The sequence below is a fragment of the Coenobita brevimanus genome, chromosome 24 (genome assembly GCF_032717465.1).
Source record: "Coenobita brevimanus isolate Jiangsu-jjx chromosome 24, ASM3271746v2, whole genome shotgun sequence".
NCBI classification, from domain to species: domain Eukaryota; kingdom Metazoa; phylum Arthropoda; class Malacostraca; order Decapoda; family Coenobitidae; genus Coenobita; species Coenobita brevimanus.
In genome coordinates, this window is record NC_136977.1 from 56,523,378 (window position 1) to 56,542,952 (window position 19,575).

The 19,575-nt window shown below is 42.8% G+C and overlaps 1 protein-coding gene across 1 annotated transcript; it reads left to right on the forward strand.

Annotated features, from left to right (window-relative positions):
• Positions 1 to 319: 319 nt before the first annotated feature.
• LOC145393389 (organic cation transporter protein-like) lies at positions 320 to 18,494 on the forward strand. The gene is made up of 11 exons (XM_080267484.1): positions 320 to 588; positions 3,797 to 3,932; positions 4,370 to 4,553; positions 5,690 to 5,793; positions 6,141 to 6,295; positions 11,526 to 11,694; positions 12,315 to 12,462; positions 14,282 to 14,478; positions 14,964 to 15,136; positions 16,762 to 16,946; positions 17,286 to 18,494. Exons 1-11 carry the CDS (start codon positions 336 to 338, stop codon positions 17,463 to 17,465), a joined length of 1,884 nt encoding a protein of 627 aa, XP_080123610.1. The 5' UTR covers positions 320 to 335; the 3' UTR covers positions 17,466 to 18,494.
• The last annotated feature ends 1,081 nt before the right edge of the window (positions 18,495 to 19,575 follow it).

Here is a 19,575-nt window from a genome sequence, read left to right on the forward strand (position 1 = left end):
TGATCTGATGTATACAGTACTTCACTATCTGCCACAGAGACATCACTTTCTACCTTCACTTTCTATCACACAGACTTCATTTTCTACCACAGACTTCACTTTCTACCACAGAGACGTCATATTCTACCACAGACTTAACTTTCAACCCTCACTTTCTACCACAGACTTCACTTTCTACCCTCACTTTCTACCACACAGACTTCACTTTCTACCCTCACTTTCTACCACAGACTTCACTTTCTACGCTCACTTTCTACCACACAGACTTCACTTTCTACCACAGACTTCACTTTCTACCACGGAGGCTTCACTTTCTACGGCCACAAAGCTGGAAGATGTCGGACACTAATCACGAAGAAGCGCCCCCCGACAATCCGCCGAAGGAAACCGGGGGGGACGCTCCTGAGGCACCGAGGACGACCGAAGAGACACCTGAGAGCGAGAGGACGGTGGGGGACGGTCCTGCTGCGAGACTAGGCGAGGGAGAGACAGAGACCGCGAGGGAGATGCAGACGTTCGAGGACCTGATGGAGGTGGTCGGGTCTAAGGGTCGATGGAACGTGCGCATCATCGTCATGTGCTGCTTCTGTAAGTTTCATTCTCTTATTGCGTGTGTGTGTGTGTGTGTGTGTGTGTGTGTGTGTGTGTGTGTGTGTGTGTGTGTGTGTGTGTGTGTGTGTGTGTGTGTGTGTGTGTTTAACTGATTGTGTACGTGGTGGGCGGTAACGGCCTTCATCCATTCTCTTGATGTAGTGCTACCTACTTTTCTTTCACCTTGTGTCATTCCTTTTTTGTGTCTACCTTCACGTCTCCCTATTTCTGTCTACCCTCAACACTTCCTATTTCTTCCATCCATCCTGTCACTTCTTACTACACTTCTATCCACTTCAGGAGGCTCTACACATCCTGTCACTTCTTACTACACTTCTATCCACTTCAGGAGGCTCTACACTGCGTGACAAGTCTAATGTTTTCCTGTAACCCTGGAAAACATTTTGAAAGCTAGGCATGATTCTTTTTCCCTCCTTTTTTTCATTTATTACACTATAAATATCCCCAGCGCAATATGTATTTAGGTTATCAGTTTATATCCATCGTTTACGCTTTACATACACCCTCCTCGTCAGTCTCTCACTCTCCATCCTCTCCACATGGGGGAAGGTGAGGGGAGGCCAAGGATGAGATGGAGGGATGGAGTGGAGAGGTATATGAGAGAATGGGGTGTGAGTTGGGAGCAGGGCAGTGAAATGGCGGGGTACAGGGCGACGTGGAGGCGATTTGTTTGTGGCCACCCCGTAATGGATTAAGGAGTCTGGCAATAGACAGATAGATAGATAGATAGTTTACGTTTTATGATGTAAGAATATATGCAAGAGAATGAATAGAAGAGATGAGGAGTGAAGGATAGTTTCTCAGCCAATATGTAGTAGTGTCTGTATGAAGCTAATTATTTATCTTGATTTTCTAGACTATCTTTAATTTTCGTGTACGTCATGACCTTCACGTGACCCTAATTTCTCAAGGTCAAAGTTCATCACAGTCTGACATTATTTATTGTTAAGTGATGTTACAGGCTACCCTTAAAACGATGCATGTCAGATGAGAGAGAGAGAGAGAGAGAGAGAGAGAGAGAGAGAGAGAGAGAGAGAGAGAGAGAGAGAGAGAATATTATTAAAATCTGGCAGCGCAAGAGAGAGAGAGAGAGAGAGAGAGAGAGAGAGAGAGAGAGAGAGAGAGAGAGAGGCTCCGGGGCCAATGCTCTCATCAAAGCTATAACTAGAGCCGTAAAACAAACACTGTTATTGCTAAGTTTTAGGTTTTTCATTGAATTATTATATTTGTATGGTGGATTTGTGGCACAGGTTTGCTCATATACATACATACATACAAATATACATACATACATACAAATATACATACATACATACAAATATACATACATACATACATACAAATATACATACATACATACATACAAATATACATACATACATACATACAAATATACATAAATACATTCATACAGTAGATAGATATAAACACACACACACACACATACATACATGCATATATACATACATACAATTTTCCTCATGCACATACATAGCCTACCTACCTACCTACTTACATACATAAATATTTCCTGACACGCGCATAGCCAATGCACACACATAAATATTTCCTGACACGCGCATAGCCAACGTACATATAAATACTCTCTCTCTCTCTCTCTCTCTCTCTCTCTCTCTCTCATTTTAACAGACAAAGTAAAGCAAATATCAAACCCGCCTGGTATATTGCTTCACCACTACACCACACATCTTCCTGGGGGGTGGGGGGGGGCAACAGAGGGTACAAGTAGCTCCAGAAATACGTAGGACAGTGAGCAGGGGGGAGGGCAGCGGAACACATTACTATCTGTACTGTGTTCACTCAAACTTGGCCCAGATTTTCATCTTTCTGTTGTTCATTTCCCGTAACAGTGGCAGCAGTGGACATTGGCTCTACATCCTTTCCATAGCACCTTTTCGTGACCAGCATCATATTCTAGTGTTAATCTGGTGTTTTAACTAAGTACTTAAGGTGAAGAGACGGTTATTTTAGGCCAGGTTAGAGTGAAAAGGGTACAGGGACGGTATTCACAAACATACAATCAGCCTTCCCTCGCAGCTCACATTTTTGAATTGCAAGAAAAATATAAGCAGGGAAATTTCGACATTATCACATTATCGTCTATCCTGAAAAAAAAAAAAAAAACATCTTTCACTGGGGCAAGGAGGAGCTGATTAGATTTTGAGGTGGACCTGGATCAGGATACAGGAGTTAATCATAAATTTTAGTGGCGTCGGAGGAGGTATGCCTTCTCTGAGATTGTGTAATAGGGCAGACTGACACCGTAGAATTCTTTGGTTAGTGCTATATATTAACCACACTGCATATAAGGCTTAGATCGCAGAATAACAGGAAACTAGCCAAATTTACCCGTCAGAAAACAATACTACAGACTCATTCTTTAGTGACAGTGGCGAAATAAACCAAAGTACAGTAATAAAAGCCAATTCTTTGCTATATAAGCCAGAAGGAGGGAAAACCAGCCTATATTTATAAGCTACTGTGGTGCTGCATCCTTCAGTAGCCTCGCTGACCCTGGCTACTTGGGATTTCTTTTGTTATTTTTATTTTTTACCCAACCAGTGTTTTGCTAGAGAGAGTTGTGGCGGAGAAACGTAATATCTTGCAATGTCGAGTAATTACCTTCAGCCAATTTACTCTCACGTCATTAAGCATCAGTCAAGGTCAAGTCTCTAAATCGGATAACTGTTCTTAGAGGATTAACCCTTTCAAGTCGATAACACACTTTTTTTTTATAGTTTATTCGTGTTGTTGTCAGACGATTTTTTTTTCAGCAATGGAGACTTGCCTGGTTATACGAACGTCCCTCAAACCCCTTCCTATCCCCCCAAAGAACAGGATGCTGTAGAGGAAGGGCAACTCCTTTCTGCAGTCCACCTGGTTCACGTTTCATATGAACCTGGGTCTGCTACTGCTACTACTACTACTACTACTACTAAATGAATAAATAATACAGAATAGCTTTTGTTTGAGAGAACGGCTCATTCTGCTGGTGTGGGCATGCGTGTGACAATGGAAGCAGCAAATAAAGAAGTAAAGAGGGAATGTTATATATGTCTCCCATTGTTATTTTTTCGTGCCATATCCGATTTCTGCGTCCCTAAGTTTCTTCCACGTCCTTAGATATCCCCTTTAATATTTCCTCCTCCCTCCCCTCCTTCAGGCAGCTTCGTCACGCCCTTCAGCAGTATGTCCTACCAGTTCTTCGGCGCCACACCCGACCACTGGTGTAAGGTGTCAGAACTCATCCAAGCCAACTGGACACAAGAGCAGATATTTGACCTTGCCATCCCCTTCAGGTTAGTCACAATCTGTCTTTCTATCTGTCTATCTATCTACCTGCCTATTTATCTGTCTGTCCCTCCATCTTTCTGTGTCTACCTTTTGCCGGACACCCTAATTCTGTAAAGGGTGGACACAAACAGATCTTCACCACGTCGCCCTGTCCTCTGTCAGTTAGCTACCCTTCCTCCGACTCACTCCCCTGCTCTCTCACCTACCTCTCCACTCCATCCCCCCAAATCATCCTCGGTATCCCCTCTCCCCTTCCACCTCACTACACTCACTTATCTAGTCAAGCCACGAGATGCTCCCACGTCTTTTCCCGACTTTCACAACAGGTAAGTATGCGTCCAGGTGAGAATAAGAATCGCCTTATAGAACACTCTGTCTAATGAATCTTAATGGTACTGATTTTTAGTAACTGCGTAACACCACTAATTCCAATCCCTTCCAGCAACGCCACGGGGCAGCCTGAAAGATGTCTGATGCACGACTACAACTACACGGCCGCTGCTTTACTGGGCTATGAACAAACTATGGCTAATGTGTCGGTAGTCAGCAACGGGAGCGAGGAACTGATCCCCTGCCCCGCCAGGGTTTATAACACTACGGATCTTCAGACCAGCATAGTGACTGAAGTAAGGAAACAGAGTAGCCTAGTACTGTAAAAAGCCTGCTTTAAAATGAGATAGTTTTGTAATTTCTGTCTCCATTCTAGAATGTCACAGTAACTTCTACTGAGGAACCAAAACATTAGTGACATCATCATCATCATCATCATGTTGACTTCGGAAAGATATAAGTAAATTAAGAATAATGGATCACGAAGAAAGAAGTGATGGTCACCTATGCCAGTTTTGAACATCATACTTTTTTACTTTCGCCAAAGAAGTTGAAGGGAGTGTTATATTAACCTGTGTCTTTCTGCCTGTGTGTCTGTTTGTGAAGAAGATATCTCCAAAAGTTGTTATCGAATTTCAATGAAATTTGGTGAATAGGTGAGCAGTGGGTTAAGGAAAAGTTGATAAGATTTTGAGGTGGATCCGGATCCGGATGCAGAAACAAATCATAAACTTCCTTGGTGTCGAAAGAGGCATGCACTCTCAGATTTTGTTATAGGGCAGACTAAGACCGTATAATTAACTGAGTGATTATGTGAGACCGTAAAAATATTTGTTTAGTAGGAAAGAAGAAATAAAGCAGTAAGTCATTAATCGTATTGGTGTTGGCGAAGGTATACCTTCTCTCAGTTCTTTCTGGTACTTACTGTAACAATAGGACTTGACGTGATAGACGAGTGGTGTTGTAAATCCATACCAGTTCTAACCATCCATAATTTCACATGTACCAGTTTTAATTGATATACTGTATTTTCACCCCTCCAACTTTCTTCTCACCTATTATTCTCCTCGTCCTCTTCGTCCTACTCGTCCTCCTCCTCCTCTTCCTCCTCCTCCTCCTCCTCTTCCTCCTCCTCCTCCTCCTCTTCCTCCTCCTCCTCCTCCTCCTCCTCCTCCTCCTCCTCTTCCTCCTCCTCCTCCTCTTCCTCTGTTTTTCACTCATCCTTCCTCCTCCATTTCGACTTCTCTTTTGTTTAAATCAATCTATTTTAACCAAATAATTTTGATCACTGTGTATTGGCTCCTTCCACCCTCCTTCTTCTCTATATTTCTTCCAATTTATCCACTACGAGTATTTTTTGTCCACCCATTTCTAGCCACTCTATTTTTTTCTTTCCAATTTTGATCGCCATGTTTTGTCCTTGTTATTGCAGTGGGACCTTACTTGCGATCGACGGGTCCTGTTCTCCACCACCCAGGCCGTCACGCAGATAGGCACCCTCATTGGCAGCGTTTTCTACGGGTACCTTCTGGACTGGTGAGTGTGTGTGTGTGTGTGTGAGAGAGAGAGAGAGAGAGAGAGAGAGAGAGAGAGAGAGAGAGAGGGATGACTAAGTGAAAACGAATTTGTTGTGCTTGCGCTGTGTATGTGTGTGTGTGTGTGTGTGTGTGTGTGTGTGTGTGTCAAAAATATCAGGAAGGTATTAATGAAGCTTATATCAATTTTCTGCGTTACAAAAAAAACTCAAAAATTAAAAAAAAATGCATAGAACTAACATGAAAAAAAAAGTAAGGCATTGTAGTGAAAAAGTCCTTATCTATTAATTGACCTAATTAGACTCAAGCCTCCTGAACTGACTACTGACCCCCTTGTTACGTGCACAGGCTGGGTCGACGAACTGGGGTGATTTTCTCCTCCATAACAGCCGTAATTACCAGTCTCCTCCTCATCGCCTCACCTGACATTGACACCTACCTGGGACTGAAGCTTATATATCAAATTGTCGACCTTGGCTTCTACATGGGTTGCCTCATCCTTGGTAAGTCCTCCATGCTTGCCTACTTACCTGCCTACCTTCTTTACCTACTTGCCTGCCTATCTCGTTATCTACCTGGGACTCAAGCTTGTATATCAAACTGGCGACCTTTCTTTCTTTATGGGTTGCCTCATGCTTGCCTACCTACCTGGCTACCTACTTACCTGGCTACCTACTTACCTGACTACCCACTTACCTACTTACCAACCTACCTACCTTGATACTTGCCTGTGGATATAACCAAACAGTTTTTGTTAACTTAATGGCTCAGTGTGTGCCAGCAATACAACTGAGTCCACACCGCCACCCCTTCCGTAAACAATGTTGGTGTAAGATTTCCACACCCTCTTGTGTACAGTAACTAGCCTGCGCAGCACTTTAGCACACTGTTGTTGTTGTTGTTGTTACTTATCTCCGGTGTGTTTGGCCAAGTAGACCCGTCGACCACAAGCAAGCAACTACTTCTGTGGGGTCGTCCTACGGGTACAGTACAGCCAATACACCGCGTTAGAATCCGGCGCCCCTTGTGGTAGACAGAGCCTCACTAAGGTTGGGCAGGGCCCTTCCCACAGAAAGATGCAGGGAAATATGAGGAGGTTTGGCCCCTGAGTGGAGGCCGCAGATGCTCCACTCAGGGTGCAATGCGCCGCCACGTGTAGACTCCTCGTCAGTGAAAAAAAAAAAAGTATCTATCTATCTATCTATCTATCTATCTATCTATATATCTATATCTATCTATCTATCTATCTATCTATCTATCTATCTATCTATCTATCTATCTATCTATCTATCTATCTATCTATCTATCTATATATATATATATATATATATATATATATATATATATATATTGTGTGTGTTAGTGTGTGTGTGTTAGGATAAATTTGTGCTAAATTTACTGTCACTCGTACAAGGTGGTTGCCATCCCGCCTCTCGCCTGCCAGCACATTCCAGGCATCTAGCATCAATGTATGTGTGTGTGTGTGTGTGTGTGTGTGTGTGTGTGTGTGTGTGTGTTGCCATCCCTCTGTCACTGGGCGGGGCGGGGCTAGCTGAACTGTGCTCTTTAATTTGGTGTTTTTATACATGTTTGTTATGCAGCAAAAAGAATGCAAATTTTTTTGAATATGCAAGTATATAAATAAGTAAAAATGAGTGAATAAAAATGAATGAATGAATGAATGGATGAATGAATAAAATAAATCGATAGATAAATTAATAAAGACAGACAAATAGACAGACTGATAGATTCAGACATATAGATAGATGTATGGATGTGGTGAGTGTAGCCTATACACTGTATATACACTGTATATGGCTAGTGAGGGAGTGATCGCCCTCTACCTACACAGATCAAAAGCCCTCGGGAGCAGGGGGGTGGTTGCTTTCTCAGGCAGAGGAACTCCTTGAGAGTGAAATGGCTGGGAAGCATGCCGGCACGTGACTGGCTACGGCATAGCTGGGTCTTTCGGGTGTGGGCAATCAGGCAAGTTAGCTGCCTACTGCGACTGCAACACAATGGCGAGGTGTTCAGGAAGTTAGCCAAAGAAACCTTCATGGACTCTGAAAGAACAATAATGGTCCCCAGTCCCGTGCAGCCCTTAAATGGGCAGAGGGTGCTAAGAATCTCACTGTTGCCTCAATTACAATCTAATTCCTTTGTTAATGCAAAAAATACAATTAAAAATGGTAACTGGAATGTGAGAACGCTAAATCATGACGGTAAAATCGATGAGTTAGTGAAGGTTTTTCAAAATTACGGACTTGATATTTGTGCTCTGACAGAAACTAGATTAACTGGAGTCGATAAGTTGGATTTGGAGGATGGTATACGTTTATTGATATCTGGCCGACAGGATGGAATGCATTATCAGGGAGTAGGATTGTTGCTGGGTTGGAAGGCAAATAAGGCTTTATGTGAGTGGGATCCTATAGATGAGCGATTGTTATACGCACGGTTTAAATCAAATCATGGCAACATCAGTCTGTTTGTGTGTTATGCACCTACTAATGATGCACTCGATGAAAGGAAAGACACATTTTATGAAAAGTTGCAAGAAGGAGTAGGAAGGGTACCTAGACATGATGTTTTGATCTGCGTTGGAGACTTTAATGCAGTAATGGGCTGTTCAAATGAGGGATTTGAGGCATGTATGGGTAAGATGGGAGTTGATAGTAGGATGAGTGAAAACGGAGTGAGGTTTGGAAGCTTCTGTCTAGCAAATGACTTAGTCATCGGGGGCACACTCTTTCAGCATTGCAATATACACAAGACAACTTGGGTGTCGCCGTGTGGAAAATATAAAAATCAGATTGATCACATCGCTATCAGTAGGAGGCATAGAAGTTCTCTGCTAGATGTTCATGTTAAACGGGGAGCGGATATTGGTAGTGACCATCAACTCAGCATTGCAAAAATAAGGTTTAAACTTAAAAATCAGAAGAAGGAAAAATCTGGTGTTGGTAGATACGATATTATTAAGCTTAGAAGGGAAGGAGAAGAAAAGGAGGAATTCAGATTAGAATGCAGAAATAGGTTTTTGGTGTTGGAAACGTTGGAAGAGGGGGAGAGAAGTGTAGATGAGATGTGGGAGGATGTGAACAAAGTTTTGCATGAGACTGCTGAATGTACGATTGGAAGGAGACATAGATTCAGGAGAAAGAAATGGATATCAGAGGAAACGTGGGATATGATAAAAAAGAGAGGTGAGGCTAAATTGAGGAGTGAGATGCAATGCGTTGATGAACGAGAGATTGAATTAGCAAGAGCTGCGTACTGGAGTTTGAATTCAGAAGTAAGAAGGTTAGCTAGGAGAGATAAAAGAAGATGTGTGGATGAAAAGGTTGCAGAGACTGAAATCTTAATAAACAAAAATGATGGACAGAGTCAAAGAATAGCATATGAATCGATTAGAGAACTGAGTGGTAATGCAGGTAAACGCAAGGAAATACCATTTAGAGACAGGGAAGGAAATTTATTGACCAAAGATGGAGATATTAAAAATAGATGGAAAGATCATTTTGAGACTGTTCTTAATAGACCAATACCACCAGAAGAGGATATACCGTCTGCTCAGGAAGATTTAAATATAGAAACAGGAGAGTTGAGGCTTGCAGAAGTGGAGAAAGCAGTAAAACAGTTAAAGAATAATAAGGCACCAGGGGAGGATGGTTTATTTCCGGAAATGTTTAAAGTGGAGGGGGATAGATTAATAATGATCTTGACCAAGCTATTCAATAAGATATGGGTGACGGGGTTATTACCATCAGTTTGGAAGAATGGTGTAATTGTTAAAGTTCCGAAGAAGGGAGACCTGAGTGAATGTGGTAATTGGAGGGGAATCTCTTTGTCACCGATAGCTTTGAAAGTTTTCAGTAGAGTGTTGTTAAATAGGTTGGAGCCGGTGGTTGAGGGTATTCTGAGGGATGAACAGGCGGTTTTAGAAAGGGACGTGGTTACAATGATCAGATCTTTATAGTTAGGCATTTGATGCAGCAAGTTAATGAAATGAGAGTACCGTTAAGTCTTTGTTTTGTTGATTTTGAAAAGGCTTTTGATAGTGTTTCGAGAGAGACTATGGGGAAGATCATGAGACATTATGGAATACCAGAGGAGTTTGTGAGGGTCATTATGAACATGCATGAGGACACATTTTGTAAAGTGATGGTTGATGGTTGTCTGAGTGATTCGTCTGAAGTCAAGTCCGGAGTAATTCAAGGTGGTGTTCTATCGCCTTTACTATTTATATTGGTCATTGATTACATTATGAAACGCGTTGGAACAGAAACCGGTGCAGGTATACTTTGGGGAGAGAACAGGAAACTTTTGGATTTAGATTATGCAGATGATATAGTTTTGATTTGTGATGGGCCAGAAGAGATGCAGAGAGTGTTGGACTGTTTGGTGAGTGAAGGTCGCAAGGTGGGTTTGGTTATTAATTGTGGAAAAACTGAAATAATCAATATGAATATGGAAAATGAGCAGGAATGTGTAATTGGAGGTATGGTTGTAAAGCAAGTTGATAGGTTTAAATATTTAGGTACTTATTTAGCCAAGGATGGTTCTTTGAACTTTGAATTCGAGGAAAGGTTAAAGAAAGCTAATCAGGCAATGGGAATGCTTAAAAATATTTGGAATAATAACAGTTTTTCTGTGCATACAAAAATCAAACTTTATAAGGTAATAGTTAGGAGTATCTTAATTTATGGACAAGAGTCTTGGTACAGCACAGTGACTATGGAAAATAAATTTTTGGTGTTTGAAAACAAAGCACTTAGAAGAATATTAGGAGTTAAGTGGTGGGAAAGGATACCAAATAGTAGAATTAGAGAAATAACGGGAGTGCAGCCGGTCGATGAATATGTTAGGTTCTCACGATGGAAGTGGCTAGGACATGTGTATAGGAGACAGGGAATAGTACGAGGTACACCAGGGTGGGTGGCACTTGGTAGGAGAGGTAGAGGAAGGCCAAAAGAGACGTGGGTGAGGACAATGAGACGGGAAGCTGGAGATGAGTGCTGGGGAGATCTTGAGGAGTTAGCACAAGATAGGATGTGGTGGTGTGAGTTCATCGAGGCCCTATGCATCCCCGAGGGTGCCACAGAAAATGATTGATGGATGTATGGAAGAGTGGATGGATAAATATATAGACACATAGAGAGACAGGTAGATAAACAGAGAGATAGATAGATAGACAGACTGCTAGATATAAATTGGATGTTCTGCAGCTTCAATTCTTCCTTTCATCCTTGGCAGTCATATTAAAGAATTTAGTTGCTTCAGAATCCCTCCCTAAACACAGTAATATGTTTTCCTTCCCTCGTTTTTCTTTCTTCATTCACCTCTCTCTCTCTCTCACACACACACACACACACACACACACACACACACACACACACACACACACACACACACACACACACACACACACACACACACACACACACACACACACACACACACACACACTCACACTTTCCCTGCATTTTAGCTCAGACCTGAACACTAACACATTAACACTTGCCCATGTTCCTAGTCACGAAGAAGTGCTATAAAATCGATATAAAAACCATATCCTTGTCTTATGCTGAACTACGTAAAATAACCCGCGAAGGGACGAAAACCTGGACCAAGTTAAGGTGAACGTACTATTGAAATGTCTGCTTATTTTCCTATAGTAATGTCTGCTTATTATCCTGTAGTAATGTCTGCTTATTATTCTTCCTCCTGCAGCTATGGAAGTCTGCTCCCCTTCCCAGCGAACTCACGTAGGCTCCCTCTTCGCTCTGCCCTGGGCTCTGGGCTACATGCTGGTGCCTAGTGTAGCCTATGTGGTGAGGCCCTGGCGGTGGCTGCAGGCTACCTTCACTGTTCCACTCCTCTACACACTTATCTACTGCTGGTGTGTCATTTACGTAGCATCCACAGTCTCATAAATAAATAAATAAATAAATAAAGGAGCTGGATATTCCGTGCTCCTATCTTCATTAACATACACACAAAAAAAGATTATTGGAGACGGAAAGATAACTATAGATACAGCCGTGAAAAAAAAAAAAAAATCGCCGAGCATTGTGTCCTTCTCTCCATAATTCTCATTCTTTCCCAGACGAGAGAGAGAGAGAGAGAGAGAGAGAGAGAGAGAGAGAGAGAGAGAGAGAGAGAGAGAGAGAGAGACAGCCGGGAGAGAAGTGTCACCGAAATTTTTGAACATTGCTGTACAGCTAAATAACCAGTGCAACTAATATGGAAACGAAATAACGCAAAATATATTAAAACATACAATATGTTCACTAATGTCTTTCACTCCCTTATGCATCAGGTGAAGTAGAGAAAAACAGATTGATTTAGTCTACCATGAGAGAGGCATCTCGGTGACCCAGACGGCTTTATTCGGGAAATGGCTGTATTTATGATGATGATGATGATCCAGGAGATATTATGCACGAGACTGTTGATACATAATAATAATAATAATAATAATAATAATAATAATAATAATGATGATGTGTGTGTGTGCAGGGCAATGCCAGAGTCACCCCGATGGCTGATTCATAGGGGTAACTTCCCTAAAGCGCTGAGGGTGGTGAAGAGAGCTGCTGCTGTCAACAAAAGGACCCTGCCTCCTGACGACGTGCTCCTCTCCGCCATGAAGACCATCAGAGACAGGGTAGGGGTGGCTGATTGACGGTAAGGAACGACAGAGTAGGAATGGACGGTGACAGCATCAGAGAGCATGAGAGTCAGTGCAGGAATGGACGGTGGAGGTGACAGAACAACAAAGCGTATAAGAGGCAGGGTACTAATGGACGGTAGAAGTAACGGAACACCAGACAGCATTAGTGACAGGGTAAGAATGGAAGGCGGACGGTGACACAGCATTAAAGAGCATAAGAGACGGTAGGAATGGACGGTGGACAGTAAAAGGGCATCAAAGACCATCAGAGACAGGGTGGGAAAGGATAAGAGACAGCAATTACAACACCAGGGGCAGGGCAAGAATGGGTCACGGTTGTAAACACAGCTAGCAGTCATTCGATGATGGATGACTATCATAAGCGCAGTAGACAGTCACTGACGAGGAACCTACACTTGGTTGCGCTTTGTACCCTAGGTGGAACAAGGCAGTTGTGGCGTCCACCCAGGAACCAAACCTCTTCATACTTCCCTGCACCTCGCTGTGGGGAAGGGCTGCGGTCCAACCCTAGCGAGACGTCGTTTGCCACAACGGGGTCCCGGGTCGCGACGCGGTGTATGTATTGTACTGTACCTGTAGGACTGTCCCACAGAAGAAGTTGCTTGCCTGTGGTCGATGGATCTGCTCGTCAAGGAAGACCGAGGTTATATAACAACAACAACAGTAACAAGTCTTTAGATGATGGGCGTATGGTGATTCTTGGCCAGCCTCTTCAATCCGAAGACGTCTTAGTAGGCTATATTTTTGCTCTTCCAGACCATTGTACTCAGCCCATGGGACATCTTTCAAATTGGATCATCCCTAAGTTGAGTAATATCGTCTGTGCAGAGGAAGAATGAAATATAATACGTCATGTGATTGAAGATGTTGGTGGTGCTGCGCTTGCCACACTGTTTATGACAAAATTAAGACATTCAACCTGAGTTAGGCCACAAGTATTAAGTAATTTCAGCAACAATACAAGCAGCGCGCCAAGAGTGCTACATCTGCCTCCTCCAGTCAGATTAAGGTGGAATCTTTGCCTCTTCCTTGTGCCCTTGACCTATGACAGATTGCCCCCAGTGTCGATTAATTTCATCCTTCCCAGACCCTAAGCCCATTCACCGATATTGGTCTACACTGGATCAAATTTTTCTATGTCAGTCTAGCTCTATGATTTTTACCTCTGATTTGTTGTTCTGGAAGCAAAATAAGTTAATCTTTGGCGAACTTTAAATCCTTCCACCAAGTCTGATCCAAATCGAACAAAAAATATATGAGTTAAAGGGACAAAAATTTAACCATACCTCGTAACCTTTAATTCTGAGCGATTCATCTCAAAACTGAATAATTTTATCCTTTTCCTTTCCCAAATTCTTTTATCAAATCAGGTCAAAATCGGGGGATAATCTTTACCTTGACCTTGCTCTTTTACCAATAATCTACTTTCTTTTCAATCACCCTTTTTTCTGGCGTCTCAGTCATTAGGCCAAATCTGGTGCAAATCCATCCACCAGTTTTTATCTCGCTGACAGACAGAATGACAGAAGGACAGACAAACAAACGGAGCCAAACACATTAACACTTCGCCCTTTCGTGCTCGGGTGTATTTATCAGTACCAAATAACACTGCTTCATTAACAATTGGAAAGCAAGTATTTATATAAGCGAAAGCAGTCTCCTAACGACAATCCATCAGCAGTTTAACGAAGGGTAAAACACACACACACACACACACACACACACACACACACACACACACACACACAGAGGAGAGTATAGAAAGATAGAAAGTAAATCTGTCCATCCATAGGAACACGCGATGGAGGGTGCTGAGGGCAGAGGGAACGCGGAGAGCAGCAAGAGGAGTCGCATCAGGTCAGCAGGGGAGACGGTGTGTATGCTAATGCTGAACTCAAAGGTGCGGATGAAAACACTTGTCATCTTCTACCTCTGGGCCGCCACCACTGCAGTCTACTACGGTATTAGCCTCAACACATACAACCTCAGGTGCTGCCTTCACTATCCTCACCTGTACCGTACACCACATTATTGCACGGTCGTATTTACATCCCCACGAGCAACAGCGCGTGCGGATGTACTGTCTAAGCAATGTCAGTCACCATAATAATAATCTAGATGACCAATACATTTATCCTGTTTGATTTCTATCTATCTATCTATCTATAGCCCGACGCCCTAATCCCGCAAAGGGTGGCCGCAGACAAAACGCCTCCAAGTCACTCTGTCACCCACCATTTGACTCCCCTCCCCCCAACTCACCCCCCCCCTCCCTCATATACCTCTCAACTCCATCCCTCCACCTCATCCTCGGTCTACCCCTCCCTCTCCCTCCCTCCACCTCACCTACATACACCCTCTTAGTCAGTCTTTCATTCTCCATTCTCTCCACATGTCCAAACCACCTCAGTGTATTTCTCCTAATCATATTTTATCCAGAAACTTAGTCTATCTTTGTATCTATCATATTACAGCACCAACATTTACATCTACACCTTCCTGGGAGCTCTGCTGGAGATCCCTGCTTACTTCCTCCTATGGCTGGCGACCACTAATGTCGGCAGGAAGAGAACGTTGATGCTCCTCTACCTCTTCAGCTTCCTATGCATCATCGTGCTGTCCGCCCTCCTGCTAACTCTTGATAAAGGTGGGTGAGTCGGATGTCGCCGTTTCTTGTACCATCAGTTAGGCGCTGAACTCCTTGTCTCTCACCTGGCCGGAAATCACAGGCTCCGTCTACACAATTTTGACGCTACAGTACTGGACAGTCATCAATGGTTTCCTTGATTACAAAGTCTGAGAGTCCGGGAGCTACGTCCTTGGTATTATTGCAAGACAAGCCGTGAGTTCACAGACAAACCCTGCTACACAGCAAACACGTGTCTAGCCAGCCAAAAAAGTCGTGTCTTCGTCCAGAACCCCGAAAATATTCGAACAGATAAGTGGAAGCAGCAGAGATAGCTTCACAAGTCTGGTAACTGTGTCAGACCAGACGGTGGTGGGGTTGAGTGGATTGGGGGTGAGTGGATTGGGGGTGGAGGTGGGGTAGTGGAGGATGTGTGTGCTGTCATGTTTTATATACCATGCATTACCGAAGGGTGGAAACTGTTGGGAATAACTTACTGGGTAATAGGGTTACAGTCAATTTTTATCACTATCATGTCGCTAAATATCTACATATGCATCATCATCACCCCTCTATTTCCTGTCGCCCAGTATAGATAATTGAGTGGCTGTGAAGAACTAAATGCTGGAGGGTGTATATCTTGGTTTCATCAACGTGCGTAACACGTGTGGCCTCACCCCTTTACCAGAACATTACTGTAACCGCTTGTGGAAACAAATGCTTTTCACGTTATTACTGTGAAGGCACCGCATGTTTTTGTGCCGCACCACACATGGTATGTAATATATCCCGTCATGTTCAGAAGATAAACATACAGTAAAAACACAGTTGTCTGTCTTTTGTTCCCACGTTATGTGGCTCGTTGATACCCGGCGGAGGGGCTGTGCACCTCGTCATTTCTGCTAACGCTTGTTTGGCTACACGTTATAGGCATTATTTCAGGTTAACGATACATTTCACTCTTTACAGGTATTAAATCAGGTGTAATATCACATTTAGCAACATTACTGTGCGGTGTGTTGCTAGACTACACTGTCAACAAAAATTACAGATTATACTGCCAACATGTTCATAGCACACACGTGACACATCCTCCACTACCCCACCTCCACCCCCAATCCACTCACCTCCACCACGTGACCACCGTCTGGTCTGACACAGTTGCCAGACTTATGAAGCTATCCCTGCTGCTTCCACTTATCTGTTCGAATATTTACGGGGTTCGGAACGAAAACACAACTTATTGGGCAAACTATACATACTGGCTTGTTTTTAGATGTGAGAGCGTATATTGGGGTTATCCTTTCCGCCTCTCTCGTTGACAGTTTTGTGTGTGTGTGTGTGTGTGTGTGTGTGTGTGTGTGTGTGTGTGTGTGTGTGTGTGTGTGTGTGTTCACAGTATGGCTCACTCTCGCTTAAATATAATCATCCGGTCTTAACTAGAACAGAATACATAAGCAAAATAATATTGCTCTTTTCAGTGCCTGTGTGAGCGAGTTTTTAAATTAGCTTCAGAACCACAATTAACACTCTCAGGCTCCAGTAATGACTCTGAGCTGAATAAGGTCGTTCTGGAGTAAAATACTAGAGTTGTCCCACGAATGAAGGGGCAAAAAAAAAATCTATATAAATCACCCTATTTTCAGTGCCTGTTGGAGCGAGATTTTTCCTGTCTTTGGGCGGGAAAATGGGTATCACTGCCGCCCTGCAACTCATCTGGTTCTACACGACTGAACTCTTTTCCACGAAGTACAGAGCCAGAGCCACAGGGGAGGCCTCTATGTTTGGCAGGATTGGGAGCATCACGTCGCCTTATATCAATGATTTGTTGGTAAGGTTTGTCTGTGTCTCTGTCTCTCTTTATCTGGCTCTGTCTCTGTCTCTCCCTGGCTCTGTCTGTCTGTCTGTCTGTCTCTCAAAATTTATTATTATTATTATTATTATTATTATTATTATTATTAGTGGTAGTAGTAGTAGTAGTAGTAGCAGTAGTAGTAGTAGCAGTAGTAGTAGGTGTTGTTGTTGTTGTCGTCGTTGTTGTTGTAGCAGTAGTAATAGCAGTAGCATCATCATCATCATCATCATCATCATCATCATCATCATCATCATCATCATCGCTATATTAATCGCAACATCATTATGAAAGCGATTTATTTATTTCTCTTTGCAGGGTGAGGTGGTGGTATGGGGGCCCTCACTCATTTTCGGCCTCACCTCCCTTGTCGCAGCTATCCTTGTCTTTCTCCTGCCCGAAACCTCCGATAAGCACATGACGCAGAGGCAGCGGGAGGCAGAGGAGGGAGACAAAGAGGTTTCCGGAAAGATCAGCATCCCTCTCAGCCATATTTAGAGTCTGAAACCTCCCACAAAAAGCATGAAACCTCCCACAAAGACCTGAAACTCCCTACAAATGCCTGAAACCTCCCACAAAGGCCTGAAACCTCTCACAAAGACCTGAAACCTCCCACAAAGGCCTGAAACCTCCCACAAACACCTAAACTTTCTATAAACTCTTGACATAGGGGTATTTCTTGTCAAGTACTGGTGAAAAAAAGAGTATTAAGGCTGACGAGGATGTATATATAAGTCTTTACGTGATTCTAGGCTCTATCAGAATACCTAAATTACACACAACCTCCAAGAGTAATGATGCATGTAGCTAGAATGTATTAGAATGTTTTAGAATGTTTAAGTAATAATAATAGAATGCCCTAGAGTGTTTTAGAATGTTTAGATAAAGATAATAGAATGTTTTATGTTTAAGTATGTTAGAATGTTTTAGTGAGGATGGAAACATGTGAACCTTAAGCTGTTTTATGTACAGTTCTGGTCCTTGTTAACCTTCTTTTATAGGTATTTGAATAATACCATCCACTCACTCGATGTAGTGCTATTTTCAGTGTGTTTTAGAATGTTTTAGCGAGGATGAAAACATGTGAACCTCAAGCTATTTTTTGTACAAAACCCGTCCTTGTTAACCTTCTTTTATAGGTACTTGAATAATACCATCCACTCACGCGATGTAGTGCTATCTTCAAGTGACTCTATAGTGAGGAACAAGCCAAATGGTTTTTTGTAATCCAAGAAACCATTGATTACTCTGGGAGGTAAACACATAGCTAACAAGAAGACATTTAATGGCCTAGCAGGTTAAGGAACTCCAAAAGGATGTGGCCAGGGAAGGGTTTAAAGCTAAGGGTTGGTTGGTGTTTATCCTTCACGTGATAACAGTCAGAGGAGAAGGACTGACTATCCTTGTCTTAAATGACTGGAATAAGTAACCCAGCCCCTGTTCCATATGATCCTGATGGGAAAACAAAGGTTTAGATAATAGATAGACAGATAGATAGACAGATTAACAGATAGATAGGCAGATATGAGGAGGACGTATACTGTATAACTAGAATATTTTGTGAATTATAGTAAGGATTAAAAGTATCTGAAATGTATGAGATTGTATTTGTCCTTATGAACCCTCCGAATTTAGAATGTTATTGTTGTTCTATTTTGCACTACCCCGGTCTGTCTGGTTGAACAGATCCATCTAAAAACTAGCATGCACCCCTCCCCCCTCCCCTGGTAGACCGCGCCTCGCCAGGGTCTTAACAGGGTCCATCCAAGTGGCGAGGTGCAGCGAAAATGGAGGAGGCACAGCATCCAAAAGAAAGGGCTGTGATTGGATGTGCATGAGTACTAGTCTCAGTCCAGACTTTGACTATTTGGGAAATGTGGTTGAGTTCCCCGCGTGGGAGTGACTGCAAGGCCAGCTATCGGGCCTTGACCCTACGTTATTCCCATGATAGTACCTCCCGGGACTAAAGTAACCATCCATCTTCTACCTTTCGGCGGAGTGACGGGTGCTACATCTTTCCCAAGGAGAGCCTAATAGAATGCAAAAGGACGAATATTTCCCCCAAGCTAAAGTGAAATGAACCATAGTGTAATGACATATTTCTAGATCTGGCCAAGGCATTTGATACGGTTAATCACTCTATATTACTAAAGAAGCTTGACCACTATGGTATACGAGGCACTTCAGATCAATGGTTTGCTTCCTATTTAGCCAATCGCAAACAGTTTGTGCAATACAAACAGTGCCAGTCTACCTGTATGCCAGGAGAATCTGGAGTTCCCTAGGGGTCGGTCTTAGGACCACTCTTGTTTATTTTGTACATAAATGACATCGTGTACGCTACCTCACATATGAAGCCAGTACTATTTGCTGATGATAGTACCTTTTATGCAAGCCACCAAAATCTCAATGAACTATCAAATGTTGTAAATAGCAGCCTAACAGATATTAAAAAATGGATAACAAGCAACAAACTCACGCTAAACGTAAGCAAATCTCATTACATTATATTTAGAAGGAAACAAAGCACTGCAAATCAACCCAACATCTACATAGGTGCCCGGTCAATTGAAATTTTTCAGAGTGGACAGTATAAAATGCCTTGGCG